We start from the raw sequence: 23185 nt of genomic DNA on the forward strand, positions 1-23185 counted from the left end.
AAAATACTTATGCTAAAGACACTCTGCAGCAGACTAAAGATGCACTCAGTGAGCTAACAGATACTTTATCTTCTCTAATATCCGAAATTCCTGGAATACTTTTGTTCAGAGGCGTATTTAAATGAACTAGCACAATCACACACACAAAAAACTCTCAACATAATACCACTATCTCAATTTGTATTTTTCTGCCCGACTCCAAAGAAAGGCTACCAACTACATTAGCTAATAGGCTTAACTGCATTATCACCCGCAGCAGGTAAAGGAAAATGGCTAAGATGCTTAGCAGTGTGCACACACAACGCAGTATGAAGGTAACACACTTCCAATACTCTGCTCATCACAAGGAATCTACTACTAGCCATCTGTCTCACAAGTTTCTAGGCTATTAAGCAGTTTAAAATAATTAGTAATTTTATGTTCAATTGAAAATTAATGTTAGACTTCAAAGCTGAAAACAGAAATGGTAAAAGAGAAAGCTGATAGATTTGAAAATTCTTTCCTTGCCACATGATTATGAAAAAATTCTTTCAACTCTACAAATGCTTGCTGTCAGTTTTAGATCATAATCATAATTATTTCTTAACTTTATTAGAACAATTGAGAAGATAAAAATTAAAACAACTAGATACTTACAGCACTGGAAAGGAACTGAGCATACTTTACATGAGGTGAATCAATATCCTTTCCAGAGATTATCAGCGTTACTTATCATTCTGTAGAATAAAGACAAAATTCAGAGATACTTCTTAATTAAGTATTGAATAAAATTTTTAATTATATAACTTAAGGATATTAACAGTTAACATCAGATAATCATGTTTTTAAAAATTATTTTGTAATTTTTTAAATGAAACATTAGTTTGAAGAAAATATTGAAAATAGAAAAATACTTTTGATAGCTTTTAAAATTATTCGCTTGGAATAAGTAATGAAAATCATACCCCTGAAGTTTAATCTATTCCCAGACACCACTCAGAGTAACAGATTTAAACATACAATGGAATATATATATATATATATACACACACACTATAGTGACGCTCAAGATAACTTGTTCACAATTATATCAGTGCATTTAGGTAGAATCCTATAAACAAACAAACAAACCAAAAACACCACAGCACGATTACAGCTAATGGTCTTAACTGTAGTGTATATTCTGCAGTCAAGTTCCAAGTATATTACTGACTTTACTGCTAGCCAAATCTCAAGTGACTTAATTTCTCTAAGTCTCCATTTCTGTATTTATAAAACAGGGATAATAGACAACTACTTCAAAAAGCTACAAGAATTTAGAACATTTTAAAAATGGTGGTGATGAAGCACTTCACGAACTATCAAGCAGCAGGGACTATTACCACCAATTTAAAAAAGACACCAATACCCATGTTGCATTTAGATCCCTGAACGGAGTGTAAGTTAATAATGGATTGAGTTTAGTACTTTTATCTTCTGATTAGCATTTTACTGCTTTAGTCACCATTCAGACACTCTGACCCCTTTCAATTCAGACATAGATCTTAACAAATGAAATCTACTCTTCACAGTTCGGGAGCTGAAGATCACGTATTACTGACTGAACTTAGCAGCGGTTTCAAACCACAATCTATAGAGGCAACTACTTCCATTAACTCAAAGTTAATATCACAAATTAGATGAAAGTTTAAAATGTTGATGTCAAAAATTTTCACATTAAAATATACATTCAGCACTGAATTATATTAAGCAAGACCAAAGTGCCTAACAGTGACTAATGATACATGTGAAATGTACAGGGTAAAGTTAGAAACTGTTCACATTTGCATCCTATGATAGTCTAATACAGGATATATGGTGGGTTTTGATGTTACCCTCAACATGTTTCCTATGCTTTTCCATTCTAAAATAATTATACAACCTGTAATAAATACACATTTCCCTATTATTAATAGTAGGTCATTGGCAAACTCTACGGAACTATGTTATGAAATCTTAGAGACTAATCAGCCTGTGGTCAGAGGCTGTGCCACCATCTCTGCCTCTGTATGTACTGACTCCAGCCACCAGCATCGTTAAACCATAGTCAGTTTAGATGTCACTTCCTTTGTAGTTTCATTATTACTTAGAGTAGTAATTGTACATTCTGTGGTGTGATTTCAGATTTTTTGATTCATTTAAGTTCAAAACACATCTACGGAGCAGCTGCTATTTATATAATTTAGCACTCCCTGCTGTGGACATCAGGGTTCTCTACTCTCATGGGATTGTTAATGTTCCATGACTCTACTCCATTCTCGTTGAATTACAGTACAAATACATTAAAGGACGTAGCACTTTCTCCCCATGTCAGTTTAGGACAGTTGTCCCAAACTGTGCCCACCACCAGCTTCTATGTCCCCAGGGTGAACCACAGCGTCCCCCAGCTCCCTAGGAGGTCCTCCAAAACCAGCAGGCAGGTCTGGCCCAGGTTCCTATGAAATCATTGCCTCTTCCCTTAGTCCCAGCACACGTGAGACTGTGTGTGCTTCCCAAGAGAGTGAAGTCTCTGCTTCCCCCAGTGCAGTGGAGCTCCTGCAATTAAGCCCCGCTGGCCTTCAAAACCAGATGCTTTGAGGCCTCCTCTTCCCAGTGCTGGAATCCCAGGCTGGGGATCCCAACGTGGGGCCCAGAACTCTCACTCCTGTGGGAGGGCCTCTACAATATACTTTTTCTCCAACTTGTGGATCGCCCACCCAGGAGGTATGGGGGCCTGATTATATCACAACCACGCTCCTCCTACTAACCCTTTATGGTTTCCTCTTTATGTTTCCACTTGAAGAAGATCCTTTTTTTCCCCCACAAGGTTCCAGTTCTTTCCCATCAATAGTTTTTAGCAGTAAGTTGTAGTTTTGTTGTGATCATGAGAGGAGGTGAGTTCTTGGTCCTACCAGCCCACCATCTTGCCCGGAAGTCCCAGCAGAGATGTTATTTTTGGACATCCCCAGCATCCATTAAACTGTACTTCAGAGAGCATCATCAACTACTTTCATAAATGACTAGCTCTGAAGCATCCTCTTGTCAATTTACTAGGAGATGAGTGCTGAAAGGAGGATTAAGAAGGCAGAGGATGAGGGAATCCATATGTTTTCCATTGCAGAGAAGTGAAGAAGTGTTTTATCTCCCATGTCTCAGAAGGTAGGCTAAAATATAATTCAAAATAAGGAGGTGGCCAATCAGATAATGTTTTACAACTAAAAGTTGAAGTCAAACAAATGCCAGGAGCCAACTTATGCTTTACCCCAATACTTATAATACCGGAAGCATCCCAAGGACAACAATTATTTCTTTTATTTTTCACATTTTCCATAGTCTACTATAGTTACTTTAGGGGCTCAGTTTTTGAATTGCTTGACCAGACAGGCATAAATCATGAGTAAAGGCTCTATCTGAGTTGGAGAGCAAACAACTTTTCACACTTCTGTCTTTAAAAACCTGGGGCTTTTTCTCTATTTCTTTTTTTCTCCATGTTCCCTATGCTCTGGTCATTCGAGTATGTATTACAGAATCAAAATGGCTTATCTCAATTGTATCCAGATATTTCCGATTCCTTATTCTGAATTATTTTCCTCAGACATCTACTGACAAGCTCAGGAGTTCTGAAACTAAAAGGAAAATGATAAAGTATAATGTACCGCAGAAATATACAGTATTAATATTTTAAAATATTTATTATATGCTACCAAATACAATGAGCTCTCAAAAAGCACCTTCTGTACCATAGATTTATATTTAATTACAGGTGGCAAGACTTTTTTAATCTTTGGAATAATTTCCAGACTCAAATCAGTTTTAAATTCTTTTATATTATGTCTAACCAGCATTAAAAATGTGCTAAATCTGTATCCCATGCTCCTTATTACTTCTTTTTATATGAGTTAATATATAAATAAAAGTTTATTTTAAAATACTCATCAAGCTCATTCATATTAAAGATAATCCCTATGAAATGCAGAGATGATTCAGTCTTAAAATTCTGAGGTTATACTTTTTGCCATCTTCCCAAATACTAAGTGTTAGACAACTTCAACGTATAATTGATAGGTTGTCATTTTAAACTGAAATTTATAGCTGGAAAAATCCACTCTTTATATGGTGAATTATAACAAAACACAAGTATATGCTAAACCAATTAGTGCTAATTACCCTCCTTAGCTGGTTCTTTAATCTGTGACCTTCTCTATCTTGCTTGAGATCGTCTCTTTCTGCTATATAAATGCCATGGTTTCCAAATGCCTTCCCTGCCTCCATTCTTATTCTTGCTACACATAGTTAAGTTAATCTTTCTAAAGTGAAAAACTGGGAGTAGGACAGAATAACACAAAGTAAGAGACTTGGAGCATGACTATTTTGTGTTTGAAATCCCAGGTTCTACCACTTGTTAGTGGTGTGACCTTGTACAAATGTCTTATCTTGCTAAACTCTGGTTTCCTCCTCTGCAAACTGTGGACAATGTTATCTACCTCAATGGGTCACTATGAGGACTAAATAGGATAGAGTAAAAAAAAGGCTCTTCATGTAGGCACCCAGAAACATTAGCTCCCTTGCCCTTTTGTAAGTTTGAACCATGAATCTTTCAAAAAGGTTATCACATCCTAGGGGAAAATGATTTAAGGAGAGAATCAGAAAAGCAATGCAATGGCTGGTACTGAGAATACTTGCTTTCTAGTACAGGAGTTTATTTGGGAAACTAAACTATGAGAAAGTAGTTTCATAAGCATGTGGAAATCCAGAGCTAGGCAGATAGTTCTCTGCCAAGAAGTGCTTGGACAAGGCTTACTCCTGCTATGAAACTGCAAGCACTCACTGTCCCAACTTTTATCCTACAATTCAGTTTTTTATAGTGCCCCTAACTAACCTTTTATTTACTCTAATTATGAATAAATGACTTGTATTTGAGAAAAAGCATCCAAGGCAGCAGTTTCTAAATATCTTGAAGAAAAGGTGGGTGCAGAGGGTGGGAGTAGAAGAAAGTCTCTGACAAGAGGGAAGAGGTGATACTGACAACTGTATACTCCACTCCAGCAGGAAATTCTGAAAAATGGAATAAAGACGCATATAGTAGTAGAGATCCACCAAGTAAGAGTTTTTGACCCAATGGGAATCATAATCAACGTATGGGAGATTGTGGCTCAAGACTCTTCCAATACACCATAGATAAACCACACTTAAAGAATGCCATGAATGGCTTCAGAGAGAAAAAAAACTTTCCTGCTTAGATTTAATACTTTTTAATATATGATCATGTTTCCCCTATCCCTTCAAATGATGGCCAAAACCTAACAAGAATCCCGGTACAGATCACAGAGAGAACATAACGGGCATCAGTGTTTGCTGCTCCTGGCTGCTAAAATTCTAAAAGTGTGCACCTCTAAAACAGAGAATGCTTGTTGGAGTCACAGGATATGGTGACTAAATGAATAGAAATGTGAAACTAAAATCTCATGATTCTGTATGTTGTGACTGGAAAACATCCAGAAGGAAATTCTAAATAAAGATTTAAGATGGACACTGATAATACGCAAAACTGAATATTGAAGAATCAGTGAATATCTAGGGGCAACACCTGGCTGACAGCAGATACTAAGGAACCAGAACATGTGGAGTCAGAGCCAAAGAAACGGACCATGGGGCAGTCCCTGTACACACGACAGCAGAGGCCATCAACTGGAGGCTTAGGGAGGTGGGTCAATCCCGTGAATGTATTTTTATTTGGCCTACATGGTATTTAAAAGTCAGGAGACAACATAAACATGGAGGTTTTTGTTTTTACAGAAAAAATTTGCTGCATCTGTTACCACTGAGTCACCACTGAGTGTGTACCCTCTCACGTGCCAGTAATTGACTGGCGTTTCATCCCTTCTTACAGGAGGCACGCACCCTCCATGTTAACACAGCCACTGCCTCCTCCAGACACTAAGTGTCAGCTGCTGTTCATCACCCAGCTTAAACTGTGGCTCGTTTCATGATAGAAAAATAATTCTTTATACTTACATCTCTATGAAGTCTGAAAACAAAAACTAAATCTACTTTTTTCCTTACACCTGGACCACACCGGTTATGATGCCTGGGCACTGTCTGAGCAATTACCTAATAAAATGAGCTGGTGACAAAGCCAGGAGGATTCTAGAATATGAGCTATAAATCAAAAGCAGAGAAAACAAGCAGACAAAAACCGCCTTAGAATTTAGTAACCGTGAAAATGCTAACAGGTTCCAAATTACATATAACCTTGCAATTTCAGTTCTGGGGACCTAGCCTATAGATATACCCATACCTAAGCAAAATAAATTATGTTCAGTATTATTTTTTGCAACACTATTTGTAATAGGAAAAGATCAGAATAACCTAAATGTTCACCATTAGTGGACTAGATAAGTAAGTCGTAGTATAACCATGCAATGCAGCCATAAGAAATAAGGAAATTCCTTCTGTGCTAATATGAAACAGTCTCCACGTGAAAAGAACAAGGAAGAGTACAGCATATATGTCATTTGTGAAGGAGAAAGAGGGGCAGGAAGAAGAGGAGGAGGAGAATGGGAAAGAATATGTAAGTAACTGTATATAGATTCATTTACACAGGCATGAAGTGTTTCTGGAAGGATACAGAAGAAACTGATTCAAGGAGGGGAACTTGAGAACTGAAGGACTGAAGTCCTAGGACAGTTTTCACTAGACATGTTTTTCTAACTTTCGGATTTTGTAGCAGGTAAAAATAGGTACCTATTAAAAAAAAATCAGGTTTTAAAATTGTAACAGGTTGGCTGAGTTGGTTCCAAGAATGATTATGTATTCAGCCATGATCAGAACCAGTGAGTCAGTGACCCCTCTCCACATATGTGGTATTTTGCCTTTTAGTTCATGGGTGGAAATTTCAGTGGGAACCTGTAGGGTGAGGGGTGAGCAGAAGGAGAGGAGGAAAGTGAGATGAAATAAGGACAATGGCAGAAATGGCATGGTATCTTTTTCCATCTGGCTCTCTGAACTGGTTTTGAGTCCAGAAAGAGTTAAAGGGTAGATTCAAAAGATAAGACACCTTTTCAACAGACTGTGAAACTGTGAGCACAAACCTGCCTGCATTAGGACTTGGGGACAAAGTACAGCACAGAGATGGGAGATGGGGGATCTAATTCAGCCCCACACCTTCTGAGTACTTGAAGACTGGCTACTCTGAAAGAACTAAAGACAATATTCCCGGCACGGCTCCTATCCCTCACAGAGGACCAGCAGCTGGGACAGTGGTGAGGTACCACATTAGGATGGGCCAAAAGGGATGGACTTCCAAGGAAGCTGTAGGAAAATAATATTCACTTCTGTTTCTGAATACATGTTACATTCCACCCAAAGATTCCCAGAAATACGTAAGGGAATTCTAAAGAGGACTGGGGTTTGTAGGAATAGGAGGGCACTAAAAATTATACTCCATCTCTTCATAAGTGATGAAGCCTAGAAACAATTATGATACAAAAGAATGAAAAGTATACATGGACCAGTGAAAATAACAGAAAACTACACTCTGGCAAGAATGCCAAAAGAGAAGTCTTACTGGATTTTTTTTTTTTTAACTTAGGCTATTGCTCACTGAACAGGAAGAAGAGAAAAAATATGAGGATGGCTGGAAAGAGGTTACTCAAGGCTCTGCTGGGAACCAACACACTTAGTTATGCAGTACCTACTTTGCAAAGTGAAATCTTTCAACTGCTTTAAAATGTTTCTTTTCTAAGACATTGAAAGCAATGAGATCATGTTCTTGATTAAGAGCCAAGTTTTTTTCCCCTGCAACCCAGATTGTTGAAGTTAAAAAGAAGATAAATTAGAGGAATGAAAAGGAGTGAAGGTAGGAAGAAATGGGAACAGAAAACAGAAAGAGGGGAACTTTCTTCTTTAAGAGGCTAGTGATAGAAAATTATGGGATGACAAAACACAGAGTTCGTTTTAAAAACTGAGGCTAACTTGCCCTGTTCTAAAAATTACAACTAAGTATCAATTCAATTTATTTAACTGATGTTTTCCTATTCCATTTTATCCAGAGTTAAAGTAACATATATAATCCTGTTACGCCTCACAGCACATAACATTAAGTAATTATAAACACAAAGGTAAGCCATTTGTGACAGATGGGATTTGTACTAATACCATAGGGCTTGCTGGACCATAAAAAGGAATTTGAATTTTAGGCAATTTTGGTTCATATGCTTTTCACAAGTGGAAATAAATGATATTCACTATCCTAAACAATGGATTGTGAGAAACAGAATTTCTAAGCAAGAAGTCCAATATACAAGAACTAGAGATAAAACTTCATCTCGAAATGCAACTCCTATGGTTTACAGAAAAAATAACATTAACATGGTCCATGTATTATACTTTGTATCCATGACAGTGTCTCTCACCTACATTACTACCTATTTAATGTAATTTTATATTTGAAAAGCACTTTATACTTTTCAGAGTATCTTCATATTTCTCATTTGATGTTCACAATACCCTCTGAGGAAGGTAGGACAGGGTTCATTCAATTTAAGATTCCAAAGCAGACATAGAAAGCTTAAGAGAAAACTTACGAGTCAGTTGTAAGCCAGGGATTGAATGTAAGGGTCCAAAACTTCTGGTTCAATGTTTGTCAAAGTGTTTGTAGTCTATTATTCATCTACCTATTCAAATTTTTTAGGTAACAACTGTGTTCCAGGAACTGCAAGCAACAGGCATATATCCTGACAACAGGAATATAACAGAGAACAAGAACATACAAAGTGTCCACCTCATGGAGCTGGCAGTTAAGTAGGAGTCATTATTTAAATAATTATACAAATAAATGGCAAAGCTTTACTTGTGATAAGTGTTGTGATGGGGTACCCAGAGCTATGAGAACATATAATGTGGGAAAGTTGACCTAGGAAAGGATTCACTAGGAATTAATGATAAAGCTCACAACTGAAGGATCGGCATTACAAAGACAAAGAAAGGAAACACAAATTCTAGGTGAAGGCACTATCATATACACAAGTCCTACTGTGGGAAGGGCCTTGTGAAACACAAGAGACTGAAGGAAGAGAAGTCTGGTGGTTGAAGCAGAAGTCCTGATCCCCAGCTTCCAAAGGTGAGATCAGGAAGCCCTGTGTGATTTCAGACACATTAAGGTGTGAGTGACTACCACCTTAGTCTAATAACTTTTTTTTAACATCTAGATGGCTCACTTGGTATTTGGGGTGGAATGAAAAGAATACAAAATTAAGAGAACTGTGACATCCATTAAAAAGTTGCCAAGTTATCTGAATTCCAGGGGGTGATATCACTGTTAATTTAGGGCATAAAGAGAAAATCTATGAAGGTGGGGACATTTGCCCTAGGCTTTTAGAGGTAGATTGAATTTCCACAGACAGAGGATAAAGAGGCTACTACAGATAAAAAAGAGACTGAAAAGATACCACTTGCTGCTTCATAGGAGTGTGAATATTTCATTTTAATGCAGTCTTTCCTAAGTGGTACGTTAGAAATATCATTCGCATAACATCTTAAAGCTGCAGAGGTCTTGTAGCTTACAAAGCTTTGTTTAATTTTATACTCACAACAAATTCTATTAGGTTCAAGGACACACATTAATTCTCTCAATTTTGCAGATAAAGAAAGCCAGCTGAATGAGGTTGACTTGTGCAAGGTCATATTTCCACACTGCTCTTTCATTTTAACAGTATAGATTCCTAATCATTAGGATGTGGACAGATATCAAAGTCTGTAATATGAAATATGGGGAACTGACTAAGCCTGGGATGCTAGACACATAAGAACTCCACTATGATCATTTGGGGCAAACGCCAGTTTGTCCTGGCTTTAATTAAATGAAAGTAATGTAACAGGCAGCTGGTCTTCTCAGACAGTGAGGAAGAAGAGTTTGACACACAAATGAGGCACCCCTGATGAGACCTAATAACTGAGGTATTAAAAAAAAAAAAAAGCAACTGTGGATGAGGGTTTGGAGGGAAGAGGGGAAAATACAAAGCAGCACAATATACTGAGGGACAACAATGCAGAGATATGGCGAGACATGCTTCACCTTCAAATAGCACTTTCTAATGGTTTAAAGTGATTTTTCAGGTTTTTTCCAGAACGTGCTTTCAAGAAAGCTCTTGATGGTCACACTTTGAAAATCTATGTTGTTCTTAGTCATCAAACACATTAATTCCTTGTTTCCTTTTCTAACTAACACATGGATGACTCTATGATGCAAACAATAGTTTTACTTTTATTAACAAATATTAAGCCTCTACTTTGTGCAAAATATTATAGAAGATACAAAGACAAGGTCTCCAGTCCCAAAGGTTTGTTTTGGCAACATTAGCAGATACAACCACTAGGTTGTACTCAAGAAAATTTGATGGGCTTTACTGTATTTTCATAAACAGAAAGGACTTTTTATACAGAAGAACAGACATTTTCAAAGCCATAAATAAGAAGATTCCATGCCATATCAAGACTGATTTAAGGAACTGGGTGTCTTTGGCTTATGAATCCATCTGGCCTACAATAAGTACTCTATCAAGTGATAATGTTGTATATATAAGGATAATTTCCCTTAGAGTTACAGGTAACATACAGTTGGAAGGATCAGAAGTTAGGAATAATGATTAACTGCTAAGAAGAAAAACAGAATTTCAGTGAGTATGGATAACAAACAGTAATAACTTACTACCACAGTCCAAAGGTCTTTGGATATCTGTATAGAAATACTGACAAGCAGTTCAAACTTATAAATCTTTTTCCACCTCTGCTATATATCATCCTCACTACCAATCTTGTCCTTCCTCTTGTCCATCTCTCTTACCCTGTCTCAGCAAGATAGTTTGGGGGTCTGAAAAGATGGTGGACCAACAACTGAAAAAGAATACAGAAAGGACATACAGAATACAGAAAAAAGGAATATAGAAGACAAACAATTTTTTTCCTTTTGCTCTCTTCCATACCACTGTCTCATAACCTATCTTATCTACCCGGATATAAAATGAAGAACAATACTGTACTTTAAAAGCAGAATGACGGGAATGTTTTCTATTTTCCTTGCCCCCAAATCCTTTAATTTGGCTTTTTTGAAAGTGGCCTTTGTTGTTGTTTTTTAATTCTTTGGTTCAGTGGTCCTTCATAGAGAAAAGGTTCTTAACCTCTGTAATACAGAAAGTTTAAATATATAATGGATGAGTCATGGATGAGTCTCTACAATCTAACTTTCAGATACTACAAAAGGCATTTTCTCTGTGCCAAAGCCAAGTGGATTTGTGAAGCAGTGGAGTTTGTCTCATTTGACATGAAATCATCCTCTTTTTAGCTCAAAGTGCCTAATATGCTCTCAGGAACCACTTAATTGTCTTTCATTCCTCACAGTGGGTAACAGCATGCTTTACAGTAGAGCTGGGCCTAACTACATTAAAAAAGTGCATGGAGAAAGCTATCAGGCAAAAAGTATACTGATGATCAATTAGTCCTATTATTATTATAGTTTAAATATACAATACACAGTATATATATTTTTTCATTGAAGTACAGTTAATTTACAAAGTCGTGTTAGTTTCAGGGTGTATAACAAAGTGATTCAGAATATATATATACTCTTTTTGAGGTTCTTTTCCATTATAGGTCATTATAAGAGATTGAGTATAGTTCCCTCTGTTATACAGTAGGTCTGTTGTTTATATATTTTAAATATAGTTTATATAAAATATATAACTATATATATATTTATATACATTAGTAGTATGCATTTTATATATAGTATCTGCTAATCCCAAACTCCTAATTTGTCCCTCATCTCCCTTTCCCTTTGGTAACCAAAAGTTTGTTTTCTATGCCTGTGAGTCTGTTTCTGTTTTGTAAATAAGTTCATTTGAATCATTTTCTTAAGATTCCACATGTAAGTGATATCATGTGATATACGTCCTCTGTCTGACTTCCTTCATTTAGTATGATAATCTCTAGGTCCATCCATGTTGCTGCAAATGCCATTATTATTATTAACATGCCACATCTTCATTATTTAATCACCTGTTGGTGGACATTTAGGTTGCTTCCATGCCTTGGCTGTTGTGAATGGTGCAGCTATGAACACTGGGGTGCATGTATCTTTTTAAATTAGAGTTTTCATCTTTTCCAGATATATGCCCAGGAGTGGGATTGCTGGATCATGTGGTAACTGTATTTTTAGTTTTTTAAGGAATCTCCATACTGTTCTCCATAGTGGCAGCACCAATTTGCATTCCCACCAACAGTGTAGGAGGGTTCCTGTTTTTTCTACACCCTCTCCAGCACTTACTGTTTGTAGACTTTTTGATGATGGCCATTCTGACTGGTGTGAGGTGGTACTTCATTGTAGTTTTGATTTGCGTTTCTTTAATAATTAGGATGTTGAGCATCTTTTCATGTGCTTGTTGTGGAGTATATATTTAAATGTTATGACATCTATTCACTTAATAAGTAATACGATTATTATTATCTCTACACACCTAGAAAATGTTAATTGCTCATAAAAATATTATTAGTAAAAAGGATTGGCTTGGCATAAAACTATAGGGCATACACAAAAGTAGCATGAGCAGTTCTCTTAAAAGAAAATGAAAAAAGTGGCTATACCCACTTTTGGTTTCCATAGTCAACAAGGATCCGAAGGGTAAACTGGAGTTTATAGATCTGTTTACATACCTATTGAAACATTAAAATTTAGACCCTCTTAGAGCTAATTATAGTTGGTTATGTGAAAAAAAGAGGTCCTTTCATACTTACTATTTTACAAGTGGAGGAATTAAGTATCAACTATATGTATAACAATAATGATAACAATCAAAATAATGATACATTAAGTAAGAAAAGCAATAGCACTCTATTTTTTATATCTTCTTTTTTTTTTTTTGACCATCACTGTAATCCTATAAGGTAGGTATTATTAATATTACCATTTCACGAAAAGAAAAAAAAAAAGAGAGAGAGAGAAAACTAAGGCTCCCAGAACATAACACCACCAAATAATTTAGTAAATTACATCTCTGACAAGTGTCAGAGTTAGGATTACATATGAGACGCTCCTGACTCTAAACTCAGCATTCTTTCTTCTACTCTATACTGGAGTGATGGATTGCAAAATAAGACTAGAAATCTCAGTATGCATGTCTATTTGTAACATGACCTTGTTGCTCTTCAATCACGCTTTTCAAAGTTTTTAATTTTGATGAAGTGAAATTTATAAATATTCATTCTCTTATCACTCATGCTCACTGGGTTTTCTTTAAGAAACACTGCCTTAAGCAAAGTCACATTTCTTCTGTGCTTCTTCTAGAAGTTTTATAGTAAGTCTCAGCACTTAGGTTAAGGACTATAATCCATTCAAGTTTATTTCTGCATATGTGACAAGGGTCAAGGTCCCACCTCATAGAGATATACAATTCCTCTAGCACCATTTGTTCAATTAATTGCTTTGGCATCTTTGTCAAAAATCAACTTACCATAAATGTGTGGGTCTTTTTAGCCTCTGTTTTGTTCAACTGATCTATCCTTATTCTAACACAACACTGTTCTGATTACCACAACTTTAAGTCTTAAAATCAGATACTGCAATCCCTCCAGTTTTGTTCTTCCTTTTCTTTTTTTAAAGGGTCATATAGGTCTTCTGATTTCCATATAAATTAAAGACTCAGCCTATCAAGTTCTAAAAGAAAAAAAAAAGGGTTTTCACTGAGATTTTGTTGAATCTATAGATCAATTTGGAGAATTGAAATTTTAAAATTGAGTCTTCTGATCCATGAACATATTAGATAGCTCCATTTATTTAGGTCTTTAATTTATATCAGCAGTGTTTTGCAGTTTTCAGCAACAGCTCTTATACACACGTATTATTTATTAAGTATTTTATTTTTTTGATGTTATTGTAAATGGCACTGTTACTGAACTTCCACTTTCCATTTGTTTATTTTTTTTTCCAATCTATAAGCCTTTTATTTATTTTCTTCCCTTACTGTATTGGCAAGTACACTGTTGAATATAAGTGCTAAAGGCAGAAATTCTTACTTTGTTCCCAGGCATAGGAGGAAAGCATTCAGGATTTCACTATTAAGTATAATGCTAGTTTTAGGTTTATGGCAGATACCTCTATCAGTTTATGGAAGTTTTTTTTCTTACTAGTTTGCTGAGGGTTTTTTGTTTTTTTGCTTTGTTTTGTTTTTAAATCATGAATGGTGTTCCTCTGCATCTACTGAAATGATTATAGTTCTTCTAGTTAAGTCTGTTAATATGGTCAATCGCACTGATTTTGGACTGTTAAACCAACCTCACATTTTTTGACATTACATTAGTCATGATGTATTAACTTTTCATTATATCACTGGATTCAAACTATTATTTTATCATTTCCTAATATTTTAATAATAATTTCTGCATGTGTTTCTGAGGGATAGTGGCTTAGAGATTTCTTTGTCTGTCATGTCTTTGTCTTGGTGTCACAGTAATACTGGCTTCATAAAATGAGAAGGGTTCTTCTTCCCTTCTATTTTTCAAAAGTGCTCATGTAGAATGGATATTATTTTTTCCTCACGTTTGGGAGAATTCACTGAGAAGCCAACTGAATTGGGAGTTTTCTTTGTGGTAAGATTTTTAACTACAAATCTAATTTTTTCAATAGATGCAGGGATTTTTCAGGTTATTTATTTTCTTCTTGAATGAGTTTTGATAGTTTGTGTCCACCAAGGAATTGATCATGTACCTAAGTTGTTAAATTTACTGGCATAAATTTGTTCATAATATTCTGCTTACTTTGGGTTTAATTTGCTCACCCTTACCTAGTTTCTTAAGCTAGAAACCTAGATCACTGATTTGGTATTTGTTTTTAATTCACAAGTCTCTGAATTAAGGATTTAAAGGAACTGAACTTGAAGAGCCTTATTCCTATCTAGACCTGATGTAGATCAAGAGATCTTGGACGTGGAGAGTAAGGTTACAATCAGGTAAGACTTTGGGGAACCAGGGGAGAAGATGAGTGTATTTTGCATGAGGTAGGAATATAAATTTCAGTGGACAGAAAGTGGACTGTGGCAGATTACTTTCATAGATGCTCATAATAACTGTTCCCTTGCAATGCAGCTTTGCCCCTCTTTCCATCAAGAGAGAGGCCAGGAATCTGACTGGATCTGTCTTCACCAACAAAGTAACAGAAGTGAGGCTATACAACTTCAGAAACTAAACCCTGAGCTTCTGGTAACTTCTGTCTTTCATGTTCTTGGAGAGCTTACCATGAAATTATCAGGTAAAGAAGATGGTCTAGTTTATTGGAAGTTGAGAGGCCATGCAGAGGAGTACCAAGGTTCATCAGATGACAGTCAGACATGCATGTAAGGCTATCCTGGACCTTCAGCCTCGCCAAACCTCCGCCTGAATGGAGTCACATGAGTAAGCGCAGGCAAAACAAACAGAGGATCAGCCCAGCCAATGCTCAAAATCATGAGAAATAAAAAACTCTTATTGCTTCAATTCACTAAGTTTTGAAATGGCTAGTTTCTAATTAACTGAAACTACTGCTTACCGAAAGAAAAACAGATTAAAAGATTTTTCTCAAAAAAAAAAAAAAAGATTTTTCTCTGTAAGGAGTTGATAAGGGAAAAACATAAGAAAGAATAAAGTCAATTGAAATACCGCTAAATCTACTCTTTTAAAAGCCACAAAAAATAAAAAATTAAAATAAAAAAAAGGATGAGTATGAGATCGAAGAACTTAAATAAGGGATTCCCATAATTTATACATTGGCTTTACATTGTCTATTACTGTCTACTAATCTCTGCTTTCTTCATAAAACAGAGCTTACAAACCATTCTCAATAGCAGCCAAAATGATCTTTGAAAACTATAATTCAAATAATACCATGCCCCTACTTAAAATGCTACAGTGGCTTCCCAGTGTATATTGAATAAAATTTAAATTCCTTATCATGAAGTTTACTGTTGTACAAGATTCAGCCTCTATCCTTCACTCCCTACACCCTAGGCACATTTGCCTTCCGTAGATTCCTAAATACCCCAAGCTCACTCCAGTTTTAGAGCCTTTTACTGCACTCTGCCTAAAATACTCTTTTCACACCTAGTTTCTTATTTGAGTGCTAATTCAAATGTCAGAGAGACCTTTCTTGACCTCTTAATTTAAAACACTGTATCATAACCTTGACATATATTCTTCTAGAACTTCTAGTATTATCTAAAATTACTTACTTGTTTATTTGTACATCTGTCCTCCCGGTTCTATCAAAGTAAGGAAAGTTTCAGGCTAGTTCACCATTATATTCCCAGGACTTTAAACAGTCTGGCACACAGGAAGTGCTTACATACTTCTTTTCTTAATGAATTTTGTAAAAAGAAGGGATTAGTTAGGACCCTCACCCTACTCCCATGGGGGAAAGGATGAGAAAGATCAAGTTCCCCATTAACAGAGAACTAAGTATTTTGAAAGGCACAAGAAAAATATTATTTAATAAACTGTCACTGTTAATTACACAGGTTCTATGCTAGCACAACCTCCACACTTTATGTTGCAGACCAGGGCTATGTGTGAGCACATGACATTGAACTAGTGTTTCCCTAATTAGCTCCGAAGACAGAGTTTTGACTATAACTTTCCTCATAGGAGAACCAGAAATACAATTTAAACCTGAAAGCCAAGTTTCAAGCTTGTTGGAGAAAATGAGGTAAGTAGCCTTCAGATGCCCCAAGAGTCCTTACAGGACTCTTTAGGACTGAGATATCACTTTTGTTGAAAACCTAAAGTCTGATGTGGTAACACTCCATTTTTTGGAGGAAGACTTGAGAAACTTATTTGAATCCATCAGTCTGACGAATCCTTGAACATATTCTCCCCTTTGCTTATGTGATTTCTCCCACCAGAAATGTTATATGCAGGATTTTTCACCTTTTCAAAACCAATTCTCTCTCTCAAAGTTTTACCAATATGCTTTCAGGAGCAAGTAAGAGCACCACTCAAAATGTTTTAAACTATAAGAACTATTTCATGTAACAGTAAGTCTGGAAGATAAGGCAGATTTGGAATAAGTTAACTGAGAAATCCAATAATCTTTAGCAAAAAACCCTTTTCCTTTTCCCCTACTCTGCCATCCCCACTGAGAAACAATGTCTTAGTGTTCTTCAGCTACAGTCAGGGTCAAGTATAGGTACACCAACCTACCCAAGAACACAATCAGAGCTCCGCAAGGACGGAGAAAGAGAGACCCACTGACTAGGCAACCAAGAGTACTTATACAAAGGTCCAGTTGCAAATAACTAATATTTCAGAAAGTCTTTCCTGAGTACTCAGGTCTTCAGTGACATTAAATGTATGGTTTATATAACTATTTGGCATTTAAATTATCCTTCTGATAAAAGATTATCCATTTTTTTTAACTAAAATCTATACTAGAAGAACATACCAAGAATAGGCTTACTTATATATGTATGAAGGCACCAGTAGGGCAACTATTAAAATAAAATTATGTATTTATAGAAGACTTTAAAATATGGAGTATATCTGTATCTATATAGATGTGTACAAATTTTAAATTACAAGAATGCTTAGAATAATGAAATACTGGAAACAATTCACATGTCAAACAATAGACGATTGTTAAATACATTATGACACACAGAATTCATTAATATACATTCCTAGGGGAAAATCTGGGAATTCAACATCTAATGACATGGAAAATGTTTATTAATATTTTAAAAGGAGACTGTAATACTGTATGTAGAGCCTTTTTCCCTCGACCATTTGTACTAATCAATAGAATAATTATGCCACATTAGGTAAAACAGTCACTCAAGCATTTTGGCATTTTAAAATACTAACTTGTCTTGACATACAGGAGGCGTTTGCAAATTGAGGTCAGATAAAAGTGGGTGCACTGTTAGTGCTAGTTGATTAGTAAGTATCACGATGTAGAAGAGTCAGAGGGCTCTTGTGGCTTTCTGGTTTGGTTTTTGACTGACAGTTGCTACATTTCAGGGCTCTCTTCCAACTCTGATTGGCACTTTGAACCCCAAGTGCTTTGGGATTATTGAGCAAGCACAAATGAGTAATAAATAAAAGATAAGAACCAGATTAGCTATAAGCCAAAGTGCTAAACTTTCAATCAGAGTAAAAGAGTTACTAACTTTGTTACATTTATAGACCACTGCTATACTGCTAGATATATGACGACTGTTAGGAAACTAATTATACATTAATCTTAAACTGATCTGTGCAGGGTCATGTATTTTGTAATTCTGAATAGTCTTTCTAGTGATGTGTAAACAAGTTCACATCACATAAAAGACATTGCTGGTAATAAGCTCACTTTAAAAAGAAATCATTAAATTCTGATTGTCTCTTTCAAACAAAAAGAGTGAAGGAAAAAAGAGTGAAGAGAGACAGATCACAATAATCAGAGATCACAATTATACACTAACATACTTTTTTGATAAGAAGAACACAGCTTCATTGGATGATATTAACTACCTTAGCTATTTCTTTAGGAAACAAAAAATTTCCTGGTACATTCTCTAATTAAAAACCAGTCTAAATTACTAGTCACTGGGTCTCAAAAGCAAAGGACCATTTCAACTTTTTTAGGTTGTCTTAGAAGAAAGCTCCTAGGAATAGATAAATTCAAAGGGTCTCCAAATCTACCTGATTTTAAAATACATTTTTGTTTGTTTATTAAGATAAGAGGTGAGTCCAACATAATCAAAGGGCACTTTCTCAAAAGAAAGCCAACATTGGGAACTGAGATTGATTCTGTAGGAACTCTCCAATACTACTGGGAAGGAAGAGGATCCACTCCATCTCCTGGGTCAGGGAGCCTAAGTGATTTTGGTCCCTCTGGAAGACCCACAGGGAACACCAGGAACATCTTTATGGTATTATGGAAAGAGGCAGAGGGACTCTGTAATGAGAAATGCTCCCCCCGCCAAAAGAAATGTTTCATCCTCATGGGAATAAACTCAACGTGACAACTATGTTGAGGTAGAAAAATCACTAAACAACTCTGCTATAAAGATGGCACATTTGAAGTTTTCCTCTGCAACTTTTGTTAACACTCTGTCCTATATATAATAACATTTCTAGGTGTGGGGAAATTTCATGATGCAACCTGAAGTAATTTTTATTTTATTTTATTTTATTTTATTTTATTTTATTTTATTTTATTTTATTGAGTTATAGTCAGTTTCCAGTGTAGAGCTCAATTCTTCAGTCAAACATAAACATACATATATTCATTGTCATACTCTTTTTCACCATGAGCTACCACAAGATCTTGTATATATTTCCCTGTGCTATACAGTATAAACTTGTTTATCTATTCTATATATACCTGTCAGTATCTACAAATTTCAAACTCTCAGTCTGTCTCTTCCCACCCTCCTCCCCCTTGGCAACCATGAGTTTGTATTCTATGCCTATGAGTCTGTTTCCGTTTTATATTTAAGTTCATTTGTCTTCTTCTTATTTTCTTTCTTTCTTTTCTTTTTTTTTTTTTTTGGAGTAATTTTTGAGAATATTCAAGGGTTGTCTGGAATGTGACATCTTGAACTTAGGAGATCTTATTGTAAATTCACAGGGGAGTACAGCAATTGTATTTTTTTCCCCTGTATCTTACTACAGTACTAATTACAAAGTAGAACAGAATATTATTTAATGGCCAAATAAATGCATGTATAAAACTTCACCTAATTATATAGCTTTTGGTAGACAGCATAATAGTTGGATGCAGAACAGAATCCAGGTTCACAGGCATTCAATAATGAAATACAATACTTTGGACACAAAAATGTGATAGTCACTTATATGCAAATATATGAAATACATGAATATATGAAAAAAGTAAAAAGAGACACTATGAGTAACTAAGCCAAACAAAATTACCCTGGATTCAGCTCTTAGTAAGAAAACTCAGTTATCATTTCACGTCTTTCATGTGATGTCATCAACAATTATTTACAGTAAATTGTATTTAACGGGAATGATCATGAATGGGTCCTAAGCACTCTGGTTACTTGAGAATTAATTTTAAAGGAATAATATTCCATGGTATCAATACTGATCATTGACAAACCTTCTAAAGTATGTCAGTATACTTTCATTCAGGAAGAATAATCTAGATCTTTTGAATATTTAGGTATTTGCTATTGTGCATATTTTCAGAAATAGGCAAAATCTGTATCAACTCCTGGATACTCCTTGAAAGTTCTTTGTCTCAGTTTCCTTCCAACTTCCCAACAATTTCCAGTTTATCTGAATTTTCCTCCCAGTTTGCTGCTTTCTGCTTACCCACAAAATTTCTTGTCACCTTGGTGCTTACCATTTTAGTTCTCCCTCTCTGTTACACTCCACCTTTCCTGCCTCTGGTTTCCCTCTTTTTGGAAGTTGGCAGAAGCTTGGTTTGCACACCAGTCACAGAGAGCTACCTTAAATCTAGCCTAACACACAACTAAAAACTTCTGCTCTTCTCCACATCTTGCTCACTATGAATGACCCTGCCGTTCAAAACAACACTGCTTCTTGGGAGCTTTTAATCTCTTGGGACTCAGCTGGGGCTTGACTATATTTTTTGTATTACAGTTTCTTATGAATGAACTCAAACCAATTTCTTGAAGCAAATTCATGATACAGTCTCCCTTTAATATGACAGACAAAACTTGTGTATTATTTTTCACTAGGGAAAAGTGAAATTCATATTTTAGACATGTAAGTCAAATTCAGAGATTTTCATTTCTAAAAAGCTGTTATAACTTCTGAGAATAAAAACACTTCTACAGTTTTACAGTTGGCAGGAATTCAACACACATGATTTTTCTTGAATTTCATTTAAATCTGCTATGCCAAATGCATAAAAAACACACATTTGATGGTCATTGTTATTTCCTCTATCGGTATTATCTTGGTTATGGCTCTTTTAAGTAATTAAAACCATAATAATAGAAGACTATGGTGCTATCTGTATCCTAGCCAAATCTAAATGGAATGAGCAATATGGGACCTACGTAAATAAAGGGTAATACATCCACACAATGCAATACTTCACAAATTTAAGAAATGAAGAAGTTCTCTATGTACTGATATGAAAAAAATTCCATTCCGTAATTGTCAAATAAGATGAAGAAAAGCATATGTAATGCACCACCTTTGTTGAAAAAGGAATTAAAAATAAGATTATGTCTTTGCATAGAAAAAGTTATAAGGATATACAACAAACCAGAGGCTTAAGAAGGGGTCTGAGAAGGAACTTGGTGGGTGAAGCAGACTTTTCAACAGTCACTATGTAACTTCCTACATTTGTCAATTTTTAATCATATGGAATTATTAAGTATTGTGAAGTGATCTAACTAAGCTTTAAATCTCCCCACCTGAATTAAGATTAAAAATTCATAACAAGTTCAATGGGAAAAAATCTGTTAAAATATCATGCCAGAAAGCAATGTGTTAACAACAACAACAACAACAAAACAGACGAAAGAGGAAGGGGTTTGGGAGAAAGGGCAGCCAAATATTTCCTAAAAGGATTTCTGGTGACTCTCTCAATACCATATTATATCATAATAACAAATCATTTGCCAATAATTTAGATTTAAAAGATGGTATGTGGGTCACATTAAAAAATATTTATTTTCAACAGTCTTATTTTGTGAAGGAAAAACCGGGCTGGTCTAACAAGATAACTCACAAGTCTAGGAATGTGCAGGAGAGGCTGGGCTGGGCTAACAAGATAACTCACAAATCTAAGTATTGGAATACTGATCTGAGTTCTGCTAGACTAACTTGTAAATCTAGGTTAATTAGTGTTAGTTTGCTGTTCATGTTTTTTGCTAGCCAGCTGGGTTTTCAAACATACATATCTGGCTTTGGAATGTTGGTTTGCTGCCTCCCCGCCTCCACTTTTGTGATGATAATGCTGCTAAAGCTGTTCCACGCCTATTGGCCAAATACCCCAAGCTTGTACTTTACCCTATAAAACCTCATGCGCACGTCTTGGAGGTGCTCAGAGCTTCAGAGCAGAAGCCCCTCTGAGCCCACCGATGTAATACATCTGAGTACTCCAACCCTCTGAGTGGAGCTTGTTTCTTGACTGGCCTGTCGTTTCTGTAACAATTTTATATAATTCCTTTGTTTTGCTTACAAAGAAACTTCTTGATATGTACTATAAAAACAAGAGAAAGAAAAATGATTCTACAGAAACAAGTATGACAGACATTGCTAATTGCCTGTTGAAAATTGTTTTTTCCTTTAACCTTACTAACCAAGCTCTGATTTTGTTTGTGGTGGCGATGGGAATCACCAGACCCCCTTGAAAGTACAGGTGGCCACTTATGTGATAAAGTTCTGGCCTGTGAGATGGAGGCTGAAAGAGCATGTCAAGTCAAATCAGAGAAGAAAGTCAAAAAAAGCAGTTAACATAGGAAATAGCTCATTTGCAAGCTAATTGAGATTTCACAGGCTTTATCCTAAATTCTTCCATATTAAACAGAATCACTTCTTTTCTGACAAAATGTTGGTAGCAGTCAACATTTTAACTGACAACATAGGAAATAGCTCATTTGCAAGCTAATTGAGATTTCACAGGCTTTATCCTAAGTTTTTCCATATTAAACAGAATCACTTCTTTTCTGACAAAATGTTGGTAGCGGTCAACAGGATAATGATAAGACTAACAGAGCCCTAAGTATTTAATAGGCACTAAATACTTGGTGCTTTACATCAAGTAACTCATTTAACCCAACCTTATCAGGCCAGTGATAGTATTAACTTGTTAAAGATCACACAGCTTGCAAGCAGCAGGTTGAGAATTCAAACTCAGGTAACTTAACTCGAGTCTATGCTGTTAACCACTATGCTCTAATAATTATGTTCCAAACATGCCATTTGATACATATATATGTATGGGTGGGAATAAATATATATGAGTTAAAATGAGCATGTACATGTAACACATCAGCTAATGTTGAAATTGAACTAAAACAAAAAAATTCTCATAATACAGAAACTGACTGCCTTTCTTGACAAGTAAATATGAAGGACTTTTTAGTTTAATGTGAATAAGTCTGTCTTATTCACAACTGTACTCCAAGCCCCTCCACTGTGCTTTGTTCAGAGAAGGAACTTAATAGAGATTTGATGAATG

The 23185-nt window shown here is 35.6% G+C and overlaps 1 protein-coding gene across 16 annotated transcripts in view; it reads right to left on the reverse strand.

Moving 5' to 3' along the window:
- The window catches only part of HMBOX1 (homeobox containing 1), a 135786-nt gene that overhangs the window by 93030 nt on the left and 19571 nt on the right, over positions 1-23185 (reverse strand). For 15 of the 16 annotated variants that reach the window (XR_006719271.2, XM_045504923.2, XM_045504922.2 and 12 more), the window contains exon 2: positions 637-716. The exons of the other annotated variant lie outside the window; for it this stretch is intronic. Coding sequence is in view for 14 of the 15 variants with exons in the window: in XM_045504923.2 (XP_045360879.1) it covers positions 637-659 (23 nt within the window). In the remaining variant the exon portion in view is untranslated. The remainder of the gene's footprint in view (positions 1-636; positions 717-23185) is intronic. 16 annotated transcript variants of the gene reach the window in all.

Source organism: Camelus bactrianus, chromosome 31 (assembly GCF_048773025.1).
Source record: "Camelus bactrianus isolate YW-2024 breed Bactrian camel chromosome 31, ASM4877302v1, whole genome shotgun sequence".
Classification (NCBI taxonomy): domain Eukaryota; kingdom Metazoa; phylum Chordata; class Mammalia; order Artiodactyla; family Camelidae; genus Camelus; species Camelus bactrianus.